This window comes from Monodon monoceros, unplaced genomic scaffold, assembly GCF_005190385.1.
Source record: "Monodon monoceros isolate NGI ecotype Baffin Bay Population unplaced genomic scaffold, NGI_Narwhal_1 Super_Scaffold_22, whole genome shotgun sequence".
NCBI classification, from domain to species: domain Eukaryota; kingdom Metazoa; phylum Chordata; class Mammalia; order Artiodactyla; family Monodontidae; genus Monodon; species Monodon monoceros.
In genome coordinates this window covers 64,504,999-64,528,636 of record NW_021703779.1, presented here as the reverse complement: position 1 = coordinate 64,528,636, position 23,638 = coordinate 64,504,999, and the positions used below count along the sequence as shown (strand labels likewise).

The 23,638-nt window shown below is 37.7% G+C and overlaps 1 protein-coding gene across 1 annotated transcript in view; it reads right to left on the bottom strand.

Annotated features, from left to right (window-relative positions):
- ATP7A (ATPase copper transporting alpha) overlaps positions 1–23,638 on the bottom strand; it is a 118,709-nt gene that overhangs the window by 64,640 nt on the left and 30,431 nt on the right. Inside the window, exon 2 of the mRNA XM_029240806.1 lies at positions 12,400–12,540. Coding sequence (XP_029096639.1) covers positions 12,400–12,540 — 141 coding nt within the window. The remainder of the gene's footprint in view (positions 1–12,399; positions 12,541–23,638) is intronic.

Sequence of the window (23,638 nt, the reverse complement as noted above, 5' to 3'; positions counted from 1 at the left end):
TATTTCTGGAAGAATCTATACATACTAAACTGATAACTGGTTTCTTTTGGGAAGGGGATTTTACTCTGGACATGTGTTATTTTTCCAATAATTTTTTTTAAAGTTACTTTTAAGGGGTTTTTTGGCGATGTTGTGCAGCTTGTGGGATCTTAGTTCCCTGACCAGGGATTGAACCCTGGCCCTCTGCAGTGAAAGTGCCAAGTCCTAACCACTGGACCACCAGGGAATTCCCTAGGTGGTCATTTTTTTAAAGGATAGTCTGTATTAGGAAAATGGACTGCAGCCTTTAACTGAGTAAAGGGAAAAAGCACTCAAAATGCAGTTAAATTTCAAGGACAAAGTAATTTGTTAATAAGGCATTAACCTTTAGAGCCATTCAGTACTTATATCTAATTAAATTTATTTTACATTACCACTTTCAAAAGGCCAGACAATCCCAGAGAAAGACCTTCACATTATCTGCCCATTTTATTTTTCCCCTGAACAGACCACTGGGGTGATTAAATAAACCTTCAGGTTAATCCCTTTAAAGTCTACAGTCTTGACACTGGCAGAACAAGAGTATTACACTCATTTATAAACTTCACAATTTAAGACACAATTCCCAAAATGTATTTAAACGCTGAAACTGCAAAGACATATAATCATATTCATTCTACTTTTCCAAAATTAGAGACTTCTTGACTATTCAGTTTTCTTGAATTCTGTTAAAGCTCTAATCTGTTCCGCTGTAACATTTTTTAAATAAAGCAACCCCACTCAATTTAACATCACAATTACATTACTTCATATCAGAGTTTTATTCCAAACACTACAAGAGCTCCTTGACTTAGTCAAAACAATGTCCTATTCAAATCTGGTTTCTAAACTGACTGCACATTGGTCTTAATTATAATCTCACAAACTATGATCCAGAAATTTCAAACCTTAACAGTCCTTGAAAAGTGATCAATATTTATATATTAACATGTTAGGCTGCATTATGACTATAAATTATGTTTGGACAAGGACAATTTTCTTTCTTTTTTTTTTTCTTTTTGGCCACGCTGCAGGGCATGAGGGATCCTAGTTCCCTGACCAGGGATTGAACCTGTGGCCCCCTGCAGTGGAAGCACAGATTCCTAACTACTGGACTGCCAGGGAAGTCCCAAGGACAATTTTCTATATGGTGCCTAGAAAGAGGTGAATCCACCTTTTGTGGACTTAATTAAAGGACTGTGGTCAAAATGTTTTGCTTTTGCAAAAACAGATAACCATGTGAACACACTAAGACTCCTTCCAGGGTCTCAGAACTGGTCAATGCCAGTGAGAGGCTCTGAAACCTAAACTTCATTAACATCACTATAAATCTGTCTCTGGGCCTAGAAGACAACATTCCTTTTTTAAAGGAATGAGAAAAGAGGAAAGATCACTAGTATACTCTATATCATGTGGGCTTTTGACTAAAGAAGGAGAGGCAGAGCTGGAAAAGGCAGAAAAAGTGTGTTTCCTTTCATTTTCAGCAAACAAATTATGACTATGCCCTGGAAAGTATAGCCTTAAGTATCTGTCACTGCGATCCATATAAATCACTGTTGATAACACAAAGTGCTTTCATATTATATTTCTGCTACTCTTCCTTTACAACTTAATCCAATTTAATTGCATTTTTCTGACCTTAAATAGGTCATATTAAGCAGTGGTGAATTCTGGGAAGATGCGGTAAACATAGAAGCCTTACATATGAGTGGGGTGCAACAGTCTTTGGGGAAAATTTATACAGGAATGTACTTGCAAATGTCAAAACAGAATCTAGTCCTTTAGTTATACATAGATATGCTGGCAAAAAATTAATAATCAAAAATAGTTTGTCAGAGAGTTGGGGGTTTTGGAAAATGCATTAGTTGTCAGTAGACAATAAGAACCTAAATCACTTGGAGAAACTTTGTGAACTAGTTTCTGGATGGTTAAAACAGCTTTACTTCAATCAGCACAGACACTTAATTAGTAAGATTTAGCTTCTATTCTGGCCTTCAGCACCAGCCATGTTAGATCAAGCGGAGGAAGTTTAATTGGTTTCATTTGAGGATAAATCAAGTGGAAGTGCCATATTTATTATTCACTGAAATTAAATTATTCATTTTTAAAGTTTGGGACTGCGGGTTGCAGAACTACTTTGCCATCCTCTTTTCTAATTAGCAAATTGAAAAAACATCCATTTGATTTTCGGACAGTTACAATTAGTGAAAAAAATTACAAAATGTTTTTATAAATGTATTTTAAATATAAACACATTGGAGAAAACCTGCAGTATAGTTAATAAAAGTTACCTGTCATCTCTCAGCTTTTCCAACTTGGTTCTCTCCCCAAAGCAAATTAAAGGCAGGAGCATCCTTGGGGGGAGGAGGGGAGGAGGCAATGAGGAAGCCTCTGAAGTGTAGTTATGCCAAGGTAGATGGTGAATACAAAGGAAAATCCTACTTCTGGAGAATGTGAAAGGGAAAAATTCATATCCAAGTATTCACATGGATGCCTACAGGACAGAAAACTTAGCAGAAGGCATATTACACTGTGTAAAGAAAGCTTTCCCTGCCACAACCATCAACATAGTCTTAACTGACCAGAGTGTGTAGTTTAGTAAGCAAATGAGAAACACTGCTTTCCTCCCTCCCATACATGTAAAATGGATACAAAGTTTACTTTGTGCTCTCTGGCCAAGATGAATATGAAACTCAGACATGCAAAAAATCACCAAGAGTTTCAGATATAGAAAAGAATTGCCCACATATTGGCACCACACGTCACATGTGGTAAGAATCACTATGCGCCAATTAGCCAACTTTTTGTAATAAAAACAAGACAAACTGAAGCCAATCTGCTCAAGATCTCATGAGACGTCTGAATCACAGACGAGAATACCATAAGGAGGGGACTTCCCTGGGGGTCCAGTGGTTAAGACTCCACGCTTCCAAGGCAGGGGGCACGGGTTCGATCCCTGGTCGGGGAACTAAGATCCCACATGCCGCGCGGCACAGCCAAAAAAAATAAAAAAGAATACTGTAAGGACAAGAAAGCATGAATCCTGTACTTCACAGAAAAGCTAAAACCCATTTTGAAATCTCTGAAGAATAAACAGGTAAAAGATTAATGTTTAGATTAAGATTAAAAGACAGATCAAAAGTATTTGATCTGGAGATACACAAAATATTCTGGTTCCATGAAATTAAGCCGTATGAGCTGTTTGTAAATTCTGGAAATTAATCCCTTGTCGGTCACATCATTTGCAAATATTTTCTCCCATTCTGTGGGCTGTCTTTTTGTTTTGTTTATGGTTTCCTTTGCTGTGAAAAAGCTTTTGAGTTTAATTAGGTCCCATTTGTTTATTTCTGTTTTTATTTCCATTACTCTTGGAGAGAGATCAAAAAAGATATTGCTGTTATTTATGTCAGAGAGGGTTTGGCCTATGTTTTCCTCTAAGAGTTTTATAGTGTCTGGTCTCATATTTAGGTCTATATCCATCTTGAGTTTATTTTTGCGCATGGTGTTAAAGAATGCTCTAATTTCTTTTTTTTTACATGTAGCTGTCCAGTTTTGCCAGCACCATTTATTGAAGAGACTGTCTTTCCTCCATTGTATGGTCTTGCCTCCTTTGTCATAGATTAATTGACCATAAGTGTGTGGGTTTATTTCTGGGCTTTCTACCCTGTTCCTTTGATCTATATTTCTATTTTTGTGCCAGTACTATGTTGTTTTGATGACTGTGGCCTTGTAGTATAGTCTGAAGTCAGGGAGCCTGATTCCTCTGGCTCCGTTTTTCTTTCTCAAGATTGCTTTGGCTATTTGGGGCCTTTTGTGTCTCCATACAAATTTTAAGATTTTTTGTTCTAGTTCTGTGAAAAATGCCATTGGTAATTTGATAGGGATTTCAATGAATCTGTAGATTGCTCTGGACAGTACAGTCATTTTGACAATATTGATTCTTCCAATCCAAGAACATGATATATCTTTCCATCTGTTTGTGTTATCTTCAATTTCTTTCATCAGTGTCTTGTAGTTTTAAGAGTACAGGTCTTTTGTCTCCTTAGGTAGGTATTTTATTCTCTTTGATGAGATGGCAAATGGGATTGTTTCTTGAATTTCTCTTTCGGATCTTTCATTGTTAGTGTACAGAAATGCAATCCAATCAAAAAATGGGCAGAAGACCTAAACAGACATCTCTGCAAAGACGACATACAAGATGGCCAAGAGGCACATGAAAAGATATTCAATATCGCTAATTATTAGAGAAATGCAAATCAAAACTACAATGAAATACCACCTTACACCAGTCAGAATGGCTATCATCAAAAAATCCACAAACAGTAAATGCTGGAGAGGGTGTGAAGAGAAGGGAACCCTCCTACACTGTTGGTGGGAATGTAGATTGGTACAGCCACTATAGAGAACAGTATGGAAGTTCTTTAAAAAAACTAAAAATAGAGCTACCATATGATCCAGCAATCCCACTCCTGGGCATATATCTGGAGAAAAACATGGTCTGAAAGGATACATGCTCCCCAATGTTCATTGTAGCACTGTTTACAATGGACAAGACATGGAAGCAACCTAAACGTCCATTGACAGAGGAATGGAAAAAGAAGATATGGTACATATATACAATGGAATATTACTCAGCTATTAAAAAGAATGAAATAGTGCCATTTGCAGCAACATGGATGGACCTAGAGATTGTCATACTGAGTAAAGTAAGTCAGACAGAGAAAGAGAGACATTGTATAATATCACTTGTCTGTGGATTCTAAAAAAGAATGATAAAAATGAACTTATTGACAAAACAGAAACAGACTTACAGACTGAGCGAATGGAACTTATGGTTACCGGGGGTAAGGGTGGGGAGGATGGATAGTTAGGGAGTTTGGGACTGACATGTACACACTGCTATATTTTAAATGGGTAACCCACAAGGACCTACTGTATAGCCCAGGGAACTCTGCTTAATATTATGTAACAACCTAAAGAATTTGAAAAAGAATAGATACATGTATATGTATAACTGAATCACTTTGCTATACACCTGAAACTAACACAACATTGTTAATCAACTATACTCCAATATAAAATAAAAAGTAAAAAAAATATTCTGGTTCAAATTTAATGATTCATGCACTTAAAATATATAATGAGCTTCTGATTATTAGAAAGAATCCATCAGATTCCTAATTTAAAATCCTGCACTAAATCTGATGTCCAGTTAGACAAAGCTCCCTTCAGAATATTAACATCTACTCTGGGCAGTGTGTCTAAAATTTATCTTTTACATGTGGATATGAAATAGTCAAAAGAAAAGCATTTTAGGACTGATGCAAGCTGATCAAATTCCAAAGTTGCATTAACTTTCCATCATCACTATAATGAATATTGTATAAAAGCAAATTTATAGAAAACTTCTGGTAAATATTATAGAACCACTGCCAATATAAAGTTGTTTTAATGATGCTGAAAACTTAAATATATTAAAATAATAAGTACATTATACAAATGAAGACACAAGCCAGTTAAAATTACACATTAACTCATTAAGCCCTGGCAGTGAAAATAAACATGCTGAAGAGTCAGCAATTCACAGTAAAATATTTAAGAAAAACCATTCATATATTACCATCATTATAGTAGAAATCCCCAATCATTTGGCAAGGAGATATTGTTAATTTCTTTGGGCCCTTAGATACAAGTTGCAGACAAATAGGAGAGAACAGGTGGGGAACTAAACTGAATGAAGCATGGGAAAGAGTTCTGTGCTCCAAACAGTGCTGAGAATCCTGAAGAGTGACAAGGAAAACGGTGGGCAGGGGGCAGCAAAAAGGCTTGGAAACGGCATGGAGATATACTAGGAAATTCCAATCCACTAGTCAAATAGTACAACAGGTAGGAAGGTCCAGATAAACTCTTAAAAGCATCAGCAAAATACATTATCAAATTCAAATGATGAGAATGTCATGAAAATAAGTAGCAAGGATATCATGAAAATAAGTAGCAAGGGTGACAGGTACAGGGAGGTTCCTTGTACTAGGTCTTCACTTTTGTGTATGTTTGAAATTTTTCATTAAAAGTATTCTTTGACCAAGTGGGGCTTATCCTGGGAATGCATGGCTAGTATAACATTTGAAAATCAATCAATGTAATTCACCATATTAACAGCCTTAAAGAAGAAAAATAATATGATCATATCGAGATGCAGAAAAAGCACTTGAAAAAATGCAACATCTATTCATGATTACAAATAAAAGCTCTCAGAAAACCAGAAAGAGAAAGGAATTTCCTTAACCTGATACAGGGCATCTACAAAAACCCTCTACTAACACAATACTTAATGGTGAAGGACTGAATGTTTTCCCCCTACGATCAGTAACAAGACGTAGATGTTCACTGCTACCACTCCTATTCCAAACTGTAATGGAGGTTCTAGACAGAAAAGAAATAAAAGACATACAGACTAGAAAGGAAGAAATAAAACTATTTTTATGCCCTGATGACATAACTGCTTATGTAGAAAATTCCAAAGAATCTACAAAAAGAGCTAATAGACTTAATGTCAGTTTAGCAAAGTTCAGGACACAAAGTCAACATACAAAAACCAACTGCATTTCTGTATGTTTGTAATGAACAACTGAAATTTAAATTTAAAAAAAGTACCAGGGCTTCCCTGGTGGCGCAGTGGTTGAGAGTCCGCCTGCCGATGCAGGGGACACAGGTTCGTGCCCCGGTCCGGGAAGATCCCACATGCCGCAGAGCGGCTAGGCCCGTTAGCCATGGCCGCTGAGCCTGCATGTCTGGAGCCTGTGCTCCGCAATGGGAGAGGCCACAACGGTGAGAGGCCCGCGTACCGCAAAAAAAAAAAAAAAAAAAACAAAGTACCATTTAAACATCATCTAAAAACAGAAAAGACTTGAATATAAGCCTAACAAAATATATGCAGAATCTGAAGACTGAAAATTATAGATCCCTGATAAAAGAAATCAAGGAATACCTAAATAGAGAGATATAGCATGTGCACAGGGTTGAATACGCAATATTAAGATGTTAATTCTATCCAAATGGATCTACAGAATCAACACAATTGCAATCAAAATCTCAGCAAATATTTTTGTAGAAACCTATATATTGACTCTAAAATGTATATGTAAACGGAAAGAAAATAGAACAGCCAAAACAATTTTGAAAAAGAACAAAGTTGAGAAATTACACTACCTGATTTTAAGATTTATCATAGGCTGCTCTCACCTTTTGAGACAGACCGCATTCTGTCTGTGGAATGTGTATCTCTCTAAGTAAATCCACTTCTTACCTATCACTTTATCTCTCACCGAAATCTTTCTGTGACAAGACGTAAAGAACCTGAGCTTCATTAAGTCCTGAGACCAGGAACTAAGGCCTCCACCCAGGTGGAGGATGCTAACTTCAGGCTGAATACGAGATTCCTGGAGCACCATCCTGTTACCTCACCACCCACCAATCAGAAGAAAGTCACACACCCTGCAGCCCTCACCCCAAATTTTTCCTATTAAAAACTTCCCCCTGAAAACCATTAGGGACTTAAGGAGTTTTTCAATCATGAGCCACCCATTCTCCTTGCTTGGCCCTGCAATAAATCTTTCTCTGCTCCAAAAAAAAGAAAAGATTTATTATAAAGCTACAATAATCAAGACTCTGTGGTATTTATTGGCCAAAGGACAGACATACAGATCAATGGAATAGAACAGAGCATACAGAAATATACCCATAAATACATGGTAAATTGATTTTCAACAAAGGGGCAAAGGCAATTCAATGGAGAAAGAATAAACTTTTCAACAAATAGAGCTGCCTGGAAAACTGGACATCCATATTAAAAAAAATTAACCTCAACCCATACCTCATAATGTATTCACATTAATTCAAAATGGATAATAGATCTAAATGCAAAACCTAAAATGAAAGAACTTTTAGAAGACATAGGAGAAAAATCTTTGTGATCCTGGGTGAGGCCACGATTTCTTAGATATGACACCAAAAGCATGCTCCATAAAGGAAAAAAAGTAGGTAAAGTGGAATTCATCAAAAGTAAAAACTGCTGCTCTGGGAAAGATACTTTTTTTTTTTTTTTTGAGGTACGCGGGCCTCTCACTGTTGTGGCCTCTCCCGTTGCAGAGCACAGGCTCAGAACGTGCAGGCTCAGCGGCCACGGCTCACGGGCCCAGCCGCTCCGCGGCATGTGGGCTCCTCCCGGACCGGGGCACGAACCCGTGTCCCCTGCATCGGCAGGCGGACACTCAACCACTGCGCCACCAGGGAAGCCCTGGGAAAGATACTTTTAAGAGATTAAAAAGACAAGCCACAGACTGGAAAAATTATTTGCAAAACATATCTAAGAGAAGACAATTCAGAATACATAGAAAACAATCAAAATTGAATAATAAGAAAACGAAACACCCAGCTAAAAATTTCACAAAAGGTTTGACAGACACTTTACCAAAAAAGGTATACAAATGCCTAATGAACACATGAAAAGATGCTCAATATCATTAGCTATTAAGGGAATGCGAATTAGTGAGATACCACTACATACTCACTAGAATGTCTATAACTAAAAAGACTGTTAATACAAAGTGTTGGAGAGAATGTGAGAAAAGTGGAATCCTCAAACATTGCTGGTGGGAAGATAAAATAGTATAGCCACTGTGGTAAATCAATTGTCAGTGTCTCAAAAAGTTAAACATACACTTATATGATGGAACAAATCAAATCCTAGGAATTTGCCCAAGAGAAATTAAAACTTATGTCCACACAAAGACTTGGATGTGAACATTCAGAGCACTGCTTTTCATAATCACAAAAGAAAGTATAAACAATCCAATGTCTCTCAAAAGGTGAATGGGTAAACAAACTTTGGTACATCCACACAACAGAATACTCCTCAGCAATGAAAAGGAAAGAACCAGTTATACATGCAAGAACATGGACAAATCTCAAATGCATAATGCTAAGTGAAAGAAGCCAGACTCAAAAGGCTATATAATATATGATTCCATTTACATGGCAGTTTTTAAAAAGCAAAACTTACAGGAACAAAAAGTAAAAGTAAAGGGGAAGGATGATTTCAAAGAAGGGTTACCAGATTTAGCAAATAAAAATATAGGACAGACCTAGTTAAATTTAAATTTCAGATAAATGATAAATAATCTTCAGTGTAAGTATAGCTCATGCAATATAATGGTTCTTAAACTGTGGTCCCAGGACCAGCACCTTTAGAGTTACCTGGGTACTTATTAGGCATGCAAATTCTCAGGCCCCATTCAGATCTACTAAAACAGAAACTCTGGGCATGGAACCAGCAATTTATGTTTTACAAGCCCTCCAGGTGATTCTCATGGTATGGTTTGAGAACCACTGTTCACTATACCTCTAACTGGCAAGAAAAGAACCATAAGAAGCTAATATGAAGAGAAAGGGGCACATGAGCCTGTTTGATATATCAATTCACCATCATCAAATATTAACTGAACAGACAAAGGGTGTACAGTAGGTTCTCTGAGAAAGGACTACAGAAGTGATCCTCAACTGAGGGCAATTTCGCCCCTAGGAGACACTGGCAATGTCTGGAGACATTTTTGGTTGTCACAAGTGGGAGGAGAGGCTACTGGCATCTGGTGGGTAGAGGCCAGGGATGCTGCTAAACATCATAGAAAGCACAGAACAGCCCCCCAAAACAAAGAATTATCCAGCCCAAAATGTCAATAGTGCTGAGGCTGAGAAAGCTGGACTTAATCAAAACATTTTTTTAACCCCAAAGGCTTTAAAATCAAAGACATTTTTACAAACATGGAAATAAAAAGATTAAAAAGGTAGTGACAAATAAAATATAATTCAAGGTGTCTCATACTAAAAATACTAGAACTATTCTGAGGAGAATTTATAGAGACTAGTGATACAGAGCTAAAACAGCAATTTGGTGGTAGGAGGCACCTTTATGATGAAAATACCAGGTTCCTTTATTTTTAGAAGTTATGTGAAAGAATAAATTGGAGATCACAAGTTTGAGAACCATATACAAATTAAACTGCATCTGTAGACACTGTATGACCACGAAACATACTGGCCCAGGAATCATGGAACTTGAGTTCTAGTTTTGTTTGGTATTAGGTAGCTGTGTAACTTAGCACAGGTCACTTCCTTATCTGGGCTTCAATCTGTTGATCTGTAAAATGAGGGGGCTAGACGACTTAAGTCATATCTAAGACCCCTTGCAGCCTTAACATACTATGTCTATGTCAAAAAAATGAGCACAGGACACATTCAAATACATTTTTTACAGGATATGAGGGGGCACAGTATCATTTTGTTCCCTTTGGGGTAGTTTTGTGTTGACTTTGGTACTTTTGGCTTTTGTGTTTAGAAGGCGCTAAACAAAGTTTAGGTTTTCTTATTTATTTATAACAATTATATTAACAATTCATGTTCATTGCAGAAAAATTAGAATATACAAATGAACCACTCTTTCCACTAAGTAGGATTCTGAGACGAATTATAGCAGGAATGTGTTAAGATAGTCTAACAAAAGTCAATTTTATTTTTGCAATTAAAAACTGAAGCGAACTCAAATCCCTACCACCTTTCTCAGTCCTGGGCTCTGCCCAGGGAGGCTTCTACACAGTCTTTTTTGGCAGTTTGTCTCTGGGAAATGGAGAGGCTCCCTTTCCCCCTGCTTTGCCCCAGGATAGCCAGCAGGATCTCCCTGATCTCCTGTTGTCCTCCCTCCCCAACAGAGAGTTTCTATCCTCTTTGATAAAAGCTCAGAGTTTTTATGGATCAGGAGAAAATGCAGGCCCTGAGAAACCTATCCCTGCAGAAAGGTTCCCTTGGGCCATGCTTTGGGTTTTCTGCTCTTTATATTTTTATTTTAATCTCCATTTTTCTGCCCTCCCCTTGCCCTAAGTCTAAGCTCAGCAAAGACGAGTGCTCAGGGCAGCTCCTAGGCCTGGACAGCTCTCAGGGAGGAATTAGATAAATGTTCAGCATGCCCGTGCCTAGCCCATCTAGTTTCATTCTTTAGTTACCCAGGCCATTAGCTTCGGGTTATCCCCTCTTATATCTGCAAACCCAATGCTTGGAGCAGCAGCATAGGGCTCTAACAGGTGATACCTCTCTCTTTCATTTCAGAATTTGCCAACTTAGGGGCCTGGCTCTGGAAGGCAGTTTTCTTAAAGGGGACTGCATCCTGGGTGACCCAAAGTCTCCAGACCTAGAGGGACAATTGTGCCCTCCCTTCTCTCCTTCATGTTCTCTGGCTGGATTGATTCAGCTGTAGAAACCATTTGGTCTGTTGCACTCCAACATACCGCTAGGTTCCTTCCAGAGTCACTGTGTCACATTAGCTTCCTTTTGGAGGGAGGGTGATGTGGTTGAATACTCAGAGAGCAGAGGCAGTGGGTGCACGTCTTTAGTTCCCCATCTTCCAGTTTCACCTACGGCCTTCCCCTTGCCCTAAACCTGAGCGCATCATGCCAGGCCTCACTCAAACAGGATGGTGTCAGCTCACTCCTCAGCAGTAATCTAGGGTGTGTGGGAAGCTTATGGCTCTGGGGAAGAACAGAATCGAAGAGGGGAGTGATATGGGTGGAGGCACCAGTTTTATATCACACCCCCTTTGTAAGCCGGTGAGCTGGGCTTCAGTTTTCCCCAGACCATACACACTTTTAATTTATTTGCGAGAAACTAATTGTATTTTCACTGCAGTATCTTGTTATATTTTGTGATTTAAGAAATGTGAAGAGAAAATACACAGACACATAATGGTTAACAGTGTTTCTTTCATTCCTTGTTCTAGAGCTAACCACTCTAAAACTGTTTGGTAATGTCACTTAATGTAATTAATTGTAACGTATTCTTTTAAATAAAATGATTTATTGATTAAATAACATTGAAGTGAAAATGTTTAGAAAATTAGTTACACTTTGTATGCATGCTCTTAGAGAAGACTACATTATTACTAAACATAGTAACTGTCATGCTATAAAAGAGAAAGAAACCTCACAATCCTTTCTCTGAGAACATATATTTTAGATCAACATGAGATTAAGAGTAATAAAAATTATATCAGCATCTATATACTTATAAAATATATATTGATAAATATACAAACATAACATCCAGATTCCATCTTCAGATGTTTTTAAATTTTAAAAATGTATTATTTCTTATTTTTTAACAAAAAAATAAGTTAATGGGCTGAAGAAAACTTATTCAGCTTCAAGGTTAAAAGTGTGATAGTCTTTATGTCGTACGTGTCAGTGTGTCTGCATCTGTCTCAGTGTTAGAAGTAATTTCCCAGAAGAATTCCAGTCAACAGCATTTGACTTCACTGATTTCCAAGGAGTAACTTACTTTAATGTGATGTACACCGTTCAGTTTTCCAATGCGCTGTTCAATGGTCCAAACACAGGAACTACATGTCATCCCCTCAACAGAGATGGTGACAGAATTCACACTCATACTTGGATCCATTTTGATTTCTTCTTTATATTCCTATTAGAAACAATGAACTTGTTAATTTCAGCCATGGAAATAATCCTTCCTCTGACATGCACTCCAATGTTCACTGCAGTGCTGTTTACAATAGCCAAGACATGGAAACAACTTAAATGTCCATCAACAGAGGAATGGATAAAGAAGATGTAGTACATATATACAATGGAATACTACTCAGCCATAAAAAAGAATGAAATAATGCCATTTGCAGCAACATGGATAGACCTAGAGATTATCATACTAAGTGAAGTCAAACAGAGAAAGATAAATATCACATGATATTGCTTATATGCAGAATCTAAAAAAAAAGATACAAATGAACTTATTTACAAAACAGATATAGACTCACAGACTTAGAGAACGAACTTATGGTTACCAGGAGGGAAGGGTGGGGGGGATAGATTGGAAGTTTGGGGCTGACATGTACACAATACTATATTTAAAATAGATAACTGGGCTTCCCTGGTGACGCAGTGGTTGAGAGTCCACCTGCCGATGCAAGGGACACAGGTTTGTGCCCTGGTCTGGGAAGATCCCACATGCTGCAGAGCGGCTAGGCCCGTGAGCCATGGCCGCTGAGCCTGCGCGTCTGGGGCCTGTGCTCCGCAACGGGAGAGGCCACAACAGTGAGAGGCCTGCGTACCGCAAAAAAAAAAGAAAAAAAAAAGATAACCAAGAAGTACCTACTGTATAGCACAGGGAACTCTGCTCAAAACACTGTAATAACCTAAATGGGAAAACAGTTTGAAAAAGAATAGATACATGTATATGTATAACTCAATCACTTAGCTGTAGGCCTGAAACTAATACAACATTGTTAATCAACTATGCTCCAATATAAAATAAAAACTTAAAAACCGAAAAAAACAAAAAACTTTAATTTAAAAAAAATAAATTATCCTTCCTCAACTTTCCCACCTCCCCAGCTGAAAATACCCTACTAATAAAATATGGCTAACATTCTTTTCTCTCACCTCATTTTACCCCCACCACAGGGCCTTTGGGTTAGCTATTCCCTTGATTTAGGACTTTCTTCTCTTAGATATTTGCTTAGCTAACTTCCTCATCTCTTGCAAGTCTACTCAAATCTAACCTTACTAATGAGTCTTTCAATGACCACCCTGTTGAAAATTGCATCCCACACCCCTTCCACACACAGATACTCTGATTCCCATTACCTTTGCTCTATTTTTTTCTTATTTTCATAGAAGTTATAACCTTCTAATAAACTCCATAATTTACTTACTATGTTTATTGCATATTACCTGTCTTCCTGTGGTGGTTTTAAAATATGTTCACAAATTCTTTGCTACTCCTTTCCTTCAAGAGGTGGAATTTAACTCCTTTCTCTTTGAGTGTGGCCTGGACTCAGTGACTTGCTTCCAAGTCAATAGTGGAAGTGACAAAGTGTGACTTCCAAGATTGGCCATAAAAGGCACTGCAGGAGGGGAAACAAGTCACTGTGGCTTCCTCCTTGTCCTCTCTCTTGAATCACCCCACCTAGGGGAAGCTACCCGCCATGGCATAAGGATACTCAAGCAGCCTTTTGGAGAGGTTCACATGGTGAGAAATTGAGGCCTCCTGTCAATAACCAGCAAAGACATAAGGCCTCCTACCAGGTGAGTTAACTTCCTTGAAAGCTGATCCTTCAGAATCAGTTGTCTTTAGATGCCTGTAGCCTCAGCTAACATATAGACTTACAACCTCACGACAGACCTTGAGCCAGAACCACCCAGCTAAACCACTCCCAAATTCATGACCCACAGAAACTGTGAGATAATAATTGTTGGTTGTTTTAAGCCACTAAATTTTGGAATAATTTGTTACACTGCAATACACTTCCCACTAAAATGAAAATTCCATGAAGGCAGGAATCTTTGTTTTTTTCACTGATAATTAGTTTGAATCACATGAAACTGCCATTTTATTGAGATATAATTGACATATAATATTGTATTAGTTTTAGGTATACAATATAATGATTTGATATATGTATATATTGCAAAATTACCACCATAAGTTTGGTTAACATCCATCACTATACATAGTTACATTTTTTTTTTCCTGTGATGAGAACTTTTAAGATCTACTCTCTTAGCAGCCTTCAAATATACAATATTGTTAATTATAGTCACCATGCTGTACATTATATCCTCAGGAATTATTTACCTTATAACTGGAAGTTTATACTTTTTAACGACCTTCATCCATTCTGCCCACTCCCTACCCCCCACCTCTGGTAACCAACCCATCAATCTGTTCTCTGTGTCTATGAGTTCAGGTTTTTTCAGATTCCACGTATAAGTGAACTCATACAGTATTTGTCTGTCTCTGTCTGACTTATTTCACTTAGCATAATGCCCTCAAGGTCCATCCATATTGTCACAAGTGGCAGGATTTCCTTCATTTTTACGGCTGAAGAATGTGTATATGTATATCACACTTTCTTTATCTATTCATCTATCAATGGACATTGGTTATTTCCATGTCTTGGCTATTGTAAATAATGCTTCAATGAATACAGGGGTGCAAATATCTTTGCGAAGTGATTTCATTTCCCTTGGATAAATACCCAGAAGTGGAATTGCTGGATCACATGATAGTTCTGTTTTTTAATTTTTTTCAAGAACCTCCATACTGTTTTCCATATCCATTTTTAAAATGTAAAAATCTTAGAAAAGTTGAAAGAAAAATTCATCCCTAGGTGCATCAGTCTCAGTCTTAACTTCAAATGGCATTAATTATGGAACAACTGTAACTTATAGTGTGATTTGATCTGAAATAGACTCATAATTATTAGTCTATTTTTGTTATTTACTTTTAAAGTTAGAGCTAAAGTTATTCCAAATGCAACACTTAACAATTCAGTTATGTCCACTGATTCTTCTTATGAAATTACTATTAAATTACTGTCTATTTTTACATAGAAAGACTTACAATATATATTCAATATAAAAGAATACATTTTGTCTAACTTTTGATTTTAATGACTTGAAACAGCCTTTATTCAAAGTCAAAAAAAATAATGATTCTAATGAACCACACTGCCAAAGATTTTCACATTCTGGTAATCTATGACTTACAATCTATATGTAAAAATAAGCTGTTGTTGCCCTGAGAAACTCTTCCTTCCTCTAGCCAGAGCAGCTGCTGTCAATAGGACAATATGTGAATCTTTGAATGAATGATAAGTGGAATAGGGAAGAAGTAGTAAAAAATGAAGTTCTCCATATTGCCTGAATTCTCCATTGCATGAAATTTTACAATCTAAAGAATATTATACTAATGAACAGCTTCCCTGTTTTCCAAATCTTTACTATGAAAATTTTCAACCACACATAAAAGGTGAATAATACAATGAACATCTATCTGTATACCCTCTGCATGAATTCAACAATTGTTAACATTTTGCTATACTTGCTCTATTTTTCCTAAACTATTTTTAAGTTTTAGAGATCATAATACTTCAGCACGCATATCCAAACAATAAGGACTCCTATAAAACCACAATACTATGATCACAGCTAAGAAAATTAATCATTGTACATCCTTTAATATAAATTCTCTATTTAAATTGTCCTAAATGTCCCAAGAATATCCCTTACAGCTTTTATTTTTTTCCAAACCAGGATCCAGACAAGGTTCACACTCTGCATTTGGTTGTGTCTCCTTTGTCTCATTTAATCTAAAACAGCCTCTCTCCTTTATCTCTTTTCCCCCAAGTAACTTTTTGAAGAATCTAGGTCAGTTGTCTTAATAGACATTGTATCCTCTTTTTAAAATACAAACTCCTCTTTGATAGGTTAAGGGGCTGATAGCTGGCATTACACCTCCTAATATCTAGGTATGATCAGTTACTACAATAGAACAGAAGCCCAAATGGGACAGGAAAGGCAGGTAATTGTGAGCAAAGGATCCTTGGGATGTAAGAACTCACGGGCCTAGGTGAAAAGTCCAAGGCAGGGTACTTAAGGCAAGCATGAAGGCATTAGGGGCTCCAACTAGGGAGAGGGTCACTGGGAAGCAGTAATGAGTATGAAAAGGGAAGGTGATAATGTCTAAAACAAACAGATCCTATCAATATTTTGTCTACTGTTAGCCCTGTGCCTAAAAAAGGAGTTGCTTCCTCTTTCCTCTTGTAGCACATGGCTGCCTGCCTCAAGGTCAGAACATTCAGACTTAGTACCTATATGGCTCAAATATGTTATGGGTCAAAATGGGGCTTTTGAGGGTTGACTCAGGTACATTACCAAAATTGACTAAATTGTTTTATAAGAAACTGTCAAGTTCAAAAAACAGAATTTGTAACAAACTTTTGGAATACAATACACTCAACAGATGAAGGCTAGTTTACCTGGTTAGTTAGGAATGTAAAACTGAAATACAGTTTTATTATCGGGTATGCTCCAGACCGAAGTATTGGAGCATCTCTCAGGCTTACTGAGGAACTGAAAAAGACTAGTTAAGCAGAAAGGCACTTTTTTTTTTTTGCTGTATGCGGGCCTCTTACTGTTGTGGCCTCTCCCATTGCGGAGCACAAGCTCTGGACGCGCAGGCCCAGCGGCCATGGCTCACGGGCCTAGCCGCTCCGCGGTATGTGGGATCCTCCCGGACCGGGGCACGAACCTGTGTCCCCTGCATCGGCAGACGGACTCTCAACCACTGCGCCACCAGGGAAGCCCCTGAAAGGCACTTTTAAAGTGAGTGGATAATTCACCCTGGAAATATGTATTAGGGAGGAAAGAAATTCTGAGCATGAATGAAAATTACATTAATACAGCTACTTTTCCCACTACATCCTAATTTAAGCATGTCAAATCAACAATGAATAATATGTATTTCTTCTGCCCTCATAATTTGCCTGTATTTTTTCTTCAAAACTATACTTAAATTGGACCTTACACTCAAAACCTCAGAGGAATTCCATTCCCCTCATACTACTCTATTTTACATATATTATTTATATATATATTTTTCTATATAAAATATAACACACACAACTCTAATTGATTTTATAATATATGTATAACCATCTTTTGAATCTTAAATGTCTCAATGATAGGTACAAAGTCAAGAACAGTTTTTGTAACCTCCCACTGCATTTAGCAAAATGACTAAGAAAACAGAGTAAGAGTGTAAATAATTTCATACGGTGTGGAAAAAAATGTATGTTTACGGGAGATGACAATATCAGAGAAACAAATCTGGCATGCAGTTATTAGCAATGAGGTGACTCTGAGAAAAAGAGCATCCAACAACACTGAGGGAAATAACTTCCAGTTATTAAAGTATTTTGAGCCACTCCCTAAACACAGATGGTAATCACCATCAGTAATAACATTTTCTAAGAGGAAGAACTAGATCATCATCTCTGATTTGGAAACAGAAACTGCATAAGTTGAGTACAAACAAACATGACACATACGAAGTCTGACTGCACAAAACCACTTCTTAAAGCTGATCAAAGAAGCTCAAACATTATTTTTATTTTTTATTAGTATTTTAAATTTATTTATTTTATTAATTGATTTTTGGCTGTGTTGGGTCTTTGTTGCTGCATGCAGCCTCTCTCTAGTGGTGGCGAGCGGGGGCTACTCTTCGTTGCAGCGTGCAGGCTTCTCATTGCGGTGGCTTCTGTTGTAGCAGAGCACAGGCTCTAGGCATTCAGGCTTCAGTAGTTGCAGCACGCAGGCTCAGCAGTTGTGGCTCACGGGCTCTAGAGTGCAGGCTCAGTAGCTGTGGTGCTCGGGCTTAGTTGCTCCATGGCATGTGGGATCTTCCCGGACCAGGGATTGAACCCACGTTCTCTGCATTGGCAGGCAGATTCTCAACCAGTGCCACAGGGAAGCCCTCAAACATTATTTTTAAATCACCCTAAAATAATGAGGCCTCATAATTTGAGAAAGGTTTCTGGATTCTTAATATATTATATGGTAAAATTTAATTCTTTTTTTGGACACAGCTCTACATGGATAATTTTTGATCACTACAGTAATCAAGAAAATGCAAATTAAAACAACAATGATATCATTTACTCCCATCAGGTAAACAAAACTTTCAAAATATGACAATACAAAGTGTTAATGAGAATGTGGAGCAACAGGATCTCCCATATTCAACTGGTGAGAACATAAATTAGTACAACCATTATGGAACCTGTTCGGTAATATCTGGCAGAGTTCAAGATATGCATATACTAGAACTCAACATTTTCACTCCTAGGCATATTACCCTAGAGAAAATCTCACATGTGTACAAGGACACATGAACAAGAATGCCCATTGCAAAAAAAACCAAAACCAAAACAACAACAAAAACCCAACACTTTGGAAATAATCTAAAAGTCTATCAACTGGAAAATGAAAAAATAAGTGGGGATATATACATCATGGAGCATGACACAGTACTTAAAATGAATGAACTAAAATAGTGGTTCTCAGAGGACTGGTTCAAGATGGTGGAGTAGAAGGACATGCACTCACTCCCTCTTGCAAGAGCACCAGAATCACAACTAACTGAACAATCATCGACAGGGAGACACTGGAACTCACCAAAAAGGATACCCCACATACAAAGACAAAGGATAAGCCACAATGAGATGGTAGGAGGGGTGCAATCACAATAAAATCAAATCCCATAACTGCTGGGTGGTGACTCACAAACTGGAGAACACATCCCACAGAAGTCCACCCACTGGAGTAAAGGTTCTGAGCCCCACGTCAGGCTTCCCGACCTGGGGGTCTGGCAACGGGAGGAGGAATTCCTAGACAATCAGACTTTGAAGCCTAGCGGGATTTGATTGCAGGACTTTGACAGGACTGGGGGAAACAAACACTCCATTCTTGGAGGGCACACACAAAGTAGTGTGCACATTGGGACCCAGGGGAAGGAGCAGTGACCCCATAGGAGACTGAACCAGACCTACCTACTAGTACTGAAGGGTCTCCTGCAGAGGCAGGGGATGGTTGTGGCTCACCGTGAGGACAAGGACACCAGCAGCAGAAGTTCTGGGAAGTACTCCTTGGCGTGAGCCCTCCCAGAGTCCAACATTAGTCCCACCAAAGAGTCGGGTAGGCTCCAGTGTTGGGTCCCCTCAGGCCAAACAACCAACAGGGAGGGAACCTAGCCCCACCCATCAGCAGACAAACGGATTAAAGTTTTACCCAGCTCTGCCCACCAGAGCAACACCCAGCTCTACCTATCACCAGTATCTCCCATCAGGAAGCTTGCACAAGCCTCTCAGATAGACTCATCCACCAGAGGGCAGACAGCAGAAGCAAGAACTACAATCCTGCAGCCTGTGGAACAAGACCACATTCACAGAAAGATAGACAAAATGAAAAGGCAGAGCTATGTACCAGTTGAAGGAACAAGATAAAATCCCAGAAAAACAACTAAATGAAGTGGAGATAGGCAACGTTCCAGAAAAAGAATTCAGAATAATGATAGTGAATATGATCCAGGACCTCCGAAAAAGAATGGAGGCAAAGATCGAGAAGATGCAAGAAATGTTTAACAAAGACCTAGAAGAATTGAAGAACAAACAAAAAGATGAACAATACAATACCTGAAATGAAAACTACACTAGAAAGAATCAATAGCAGAATAACTGAGTCAGAAGAACAGATAAGTGACCTGGAAGATAGAATGGTGGAATTCACTGCCGCAGAACAGAATAAAGACAAAAGAATGAAAAGAAATGAAGACAGCCTAAGAGACCTCTTGGACAACATTAAACAAAACATCATTTGCATTATAGGGGTCCCAGAAGAAGAAGAGAGAGAGAAAGGACCCAAGAAAATATTTGAAGAGATTATAGTCAAAAACTTTCCTAACATGGGAAAGGAAAGAGCCACCCAAGTCCAGGAAGCACAGAGAGTACCGGGCAGGATAAAACCAAGGAGAAACACGCCAAGACACATAGTAATCAAATTGACAAAAAATAAAGACAAAGAAAAATTATTGAAAGCAACAAGAGAAAAACGACAACTAACATACCAGGGAATCCCATAAGGTTAACAGCTGATTTCTCAGCAGAAACTCCACAAACCAGAAGGGAGTGGCATGATACATTTAAAGTGATGAAAGGGGAGAACCTACAACCAAGATTACTCTACCCAGCAAGGATCTCATTCAGATTCGACGGAGAAATCAGAAGAGTAACAAACAAGCAAAAGCTAAGAGAATTCAGCACCACCAAACCACCTCTACAACTAATGCTAAGGGAACTTCTCTAAGTGCAAAACACAAGAGAAGAAAAGGACTTACAAAACCAAACCCATAACAATTAAGAAAATGGTAATAGGAACATACATATTGATAACGACCTTAAACGTGAATGGATTAAATGCTCCAGCCAAAAGACACAGGCTCATTGAATGGATACAAAAACAAGACCCATATATATGCTGTCTACAAGAGACCCACTTCAGACCTAGGGACACATACAGACTGAAAGTGAGGGGATGGAAAAAGATATTCCATGCAAATGGAAATCAAAAGAAAGCTGGAGTAGCAATACTCATATCACATAAATTAGACTTTAAAATAGAGAATGTTACAAGAGACAAGGAAGGACACTACATAATAATCAAGGGATCAATCCAAGAAGAAGATATAACAATTATAAATATATATGCACCCAACATAGGAGCACCTCAATACATAAGGCAACTGCTAACAGCCATAAAATAAAATCAACAGTACACAATAATAGTGGGGGACTTTAACACCTCACTTACACCAATGGACAGATCATCCAAACAGAAAATTAATAAGGAAACACAAGCATTAAATGACACATTAGACCAGATAGATTTAATTGATATTTATAGGACATTCCATCCAAAAACAACAGATTACAGTTTCTTCTCACATGCACACAGAACATTCTCCAGGATTGATCACATCTTGGGTCACAGATCAGGCCTCAGTAAATTTAAGAAAATTGAAATCATATCAAGCATCTTTTCCAAACACAATGCTATGAGATTAGAAATCCATTACAGGGAAAAAACGTAAAAACACAAACACATGGAGGCTACACAATACGTTACTAAATAACCAAGAGATCACTGAAGAAATCAAAGAGGAAATCAAAAAACACCCAGAGACATATGACAATGAAAACACGACGATTCAAAACCTATGGGATGCAGCAAAAGCAGTTGTAAGAGGGAAGTTTATAGCAATATAAGCCTACCTCAAGAAACAAGAAAAATCTCAAATAAACAATCTAACATTACACCTAAAGGAACTAGGGAAAGAAGAACAAACAAAACCCAAAGTTAGCAGAAAGAAATAAATCATAAAGATCAGAGCAGAAATAAATGAAATAGAAACAAAGAAAACAATAGCAAACATCAATAAAACTAAAAGCTGGTTCCTTGAGAAGATAAACAAAATTGATACAACATTAGACAGGCTCATCAAGAAAAAGAGGGAGAGGATTTATATCAATAAAATTAGAAATGAAAAAGGAGAAGTTACAGCAGACAGCACAGAAATACAAAGCATCCTTAGAGACTACTACAAGCAACTCTATGCCAGTATAATGGACAACCTGGAAGAAATGGACAAACTCTTAGAAAGGTATAACCTTCCAAGACTGAAACAGGAAGAAAGAGAAAACATGAACAGACCAATCACAAGTAATGAAACTGAAACTGTGATTTAAAATCTTCCAACAAACAAAAGTCCAGGACCAGATAGCTTCACAGGTGAATTCTATCAAGTATTTAGAGAAGAACTAACACCCATCCTTCTCAAATTCTTCCAAAAAATTGCAGAGGAAGGAACACTCCCAAACTCATTCTATGAGGCCACCATCAGCCTGATACCCAAATAAGACAAAGATACTACAAAAAAAGAAAATTACAGACCAGTATCACTGATGAATATAGATGCAAAAACCCTCAACAAAATACTAGCAAACAGAATCCAACAACACATTAAAAGGATCATACACCATGATCAAGTTGGATTTATCCCAGTGATGCAAGGATTCTTCAATATATGCAAATCAATCAATGTGATAAACCATATTAACAAACTGAAGAAGAAAAACTATATGATCATCTCAACAGATGCAGAAAAAGCTTTTGACAAAAGTCAACACCCATTTAGGATAAAAACTCTCCAGAAAGTGGGCAGAGAGGGAACCTACCTCAACATAATAAAGGCCATATATGACAAACCCACAGCAAACATCATTCTCAATGGTGAAAAACTGAAACCATTTCCTCTAAGATCAGGAACAAGACAAGGATGACCACTCTTGCCACTATTATTCAACACAGTTTTGGAAGTCCTAGCCATGGCAATCAGAGAAGAAAAAGAAATAAAAGGAATACAAATTGGAAAAGAAGAAGTAAAACTGTCACTATTTGCAAATGACATGATACTATACACAGAGAATCCTAAGGATGCCACCAGAAAACTACTAGAGCTAATGAATGAATTTGGTAAAGTTGCAGGATACAAAATTAATGCACAGAAATCTCTTGCATTCCTATTCACTAATGATGAAAAATCTGAAAGAGAAATTAAGGAAACACTCCCATTTACCACTGCAACACAAAGAACAAAATACCTAGGAATAAACCTACCTAGGGAGACAAAAGACCTATATGCAGAAAACTATAAGACACTGATGAAATTAATTAAAGATGATACAGACCGATGGAGAGATATACCATGTTCTTCGATTGGAAGAATCAATATTGTGAAAATGACTATACTACCCAAAGCAATATACAGATTCAATGCAATCCCTATTAAATTATCAATGGCATTTTTTACAAAACTAGCACAAAAAATCTTAAAATTTGTATGGAAACACAAAAGACCCTGAACAGCCAAAGCAGTCTTGCAGGAAAAAAACGGAGCTGGAGGAATCAAACTCCCTGACTTGAGACAATACTACAAAGCTACAGTAATCTAGACAATATGGTACTGGCACAAAAACAGAAATACAGATCAATGGAACAGGACAGAACGCCCAGAGATAAACCCATGTACCTATGGTCAACTAATCTATGACAAAGGAGGCAGGGATATACAACGGAGAAAAGACAGTCTCTTCAGTAAGTGGTCC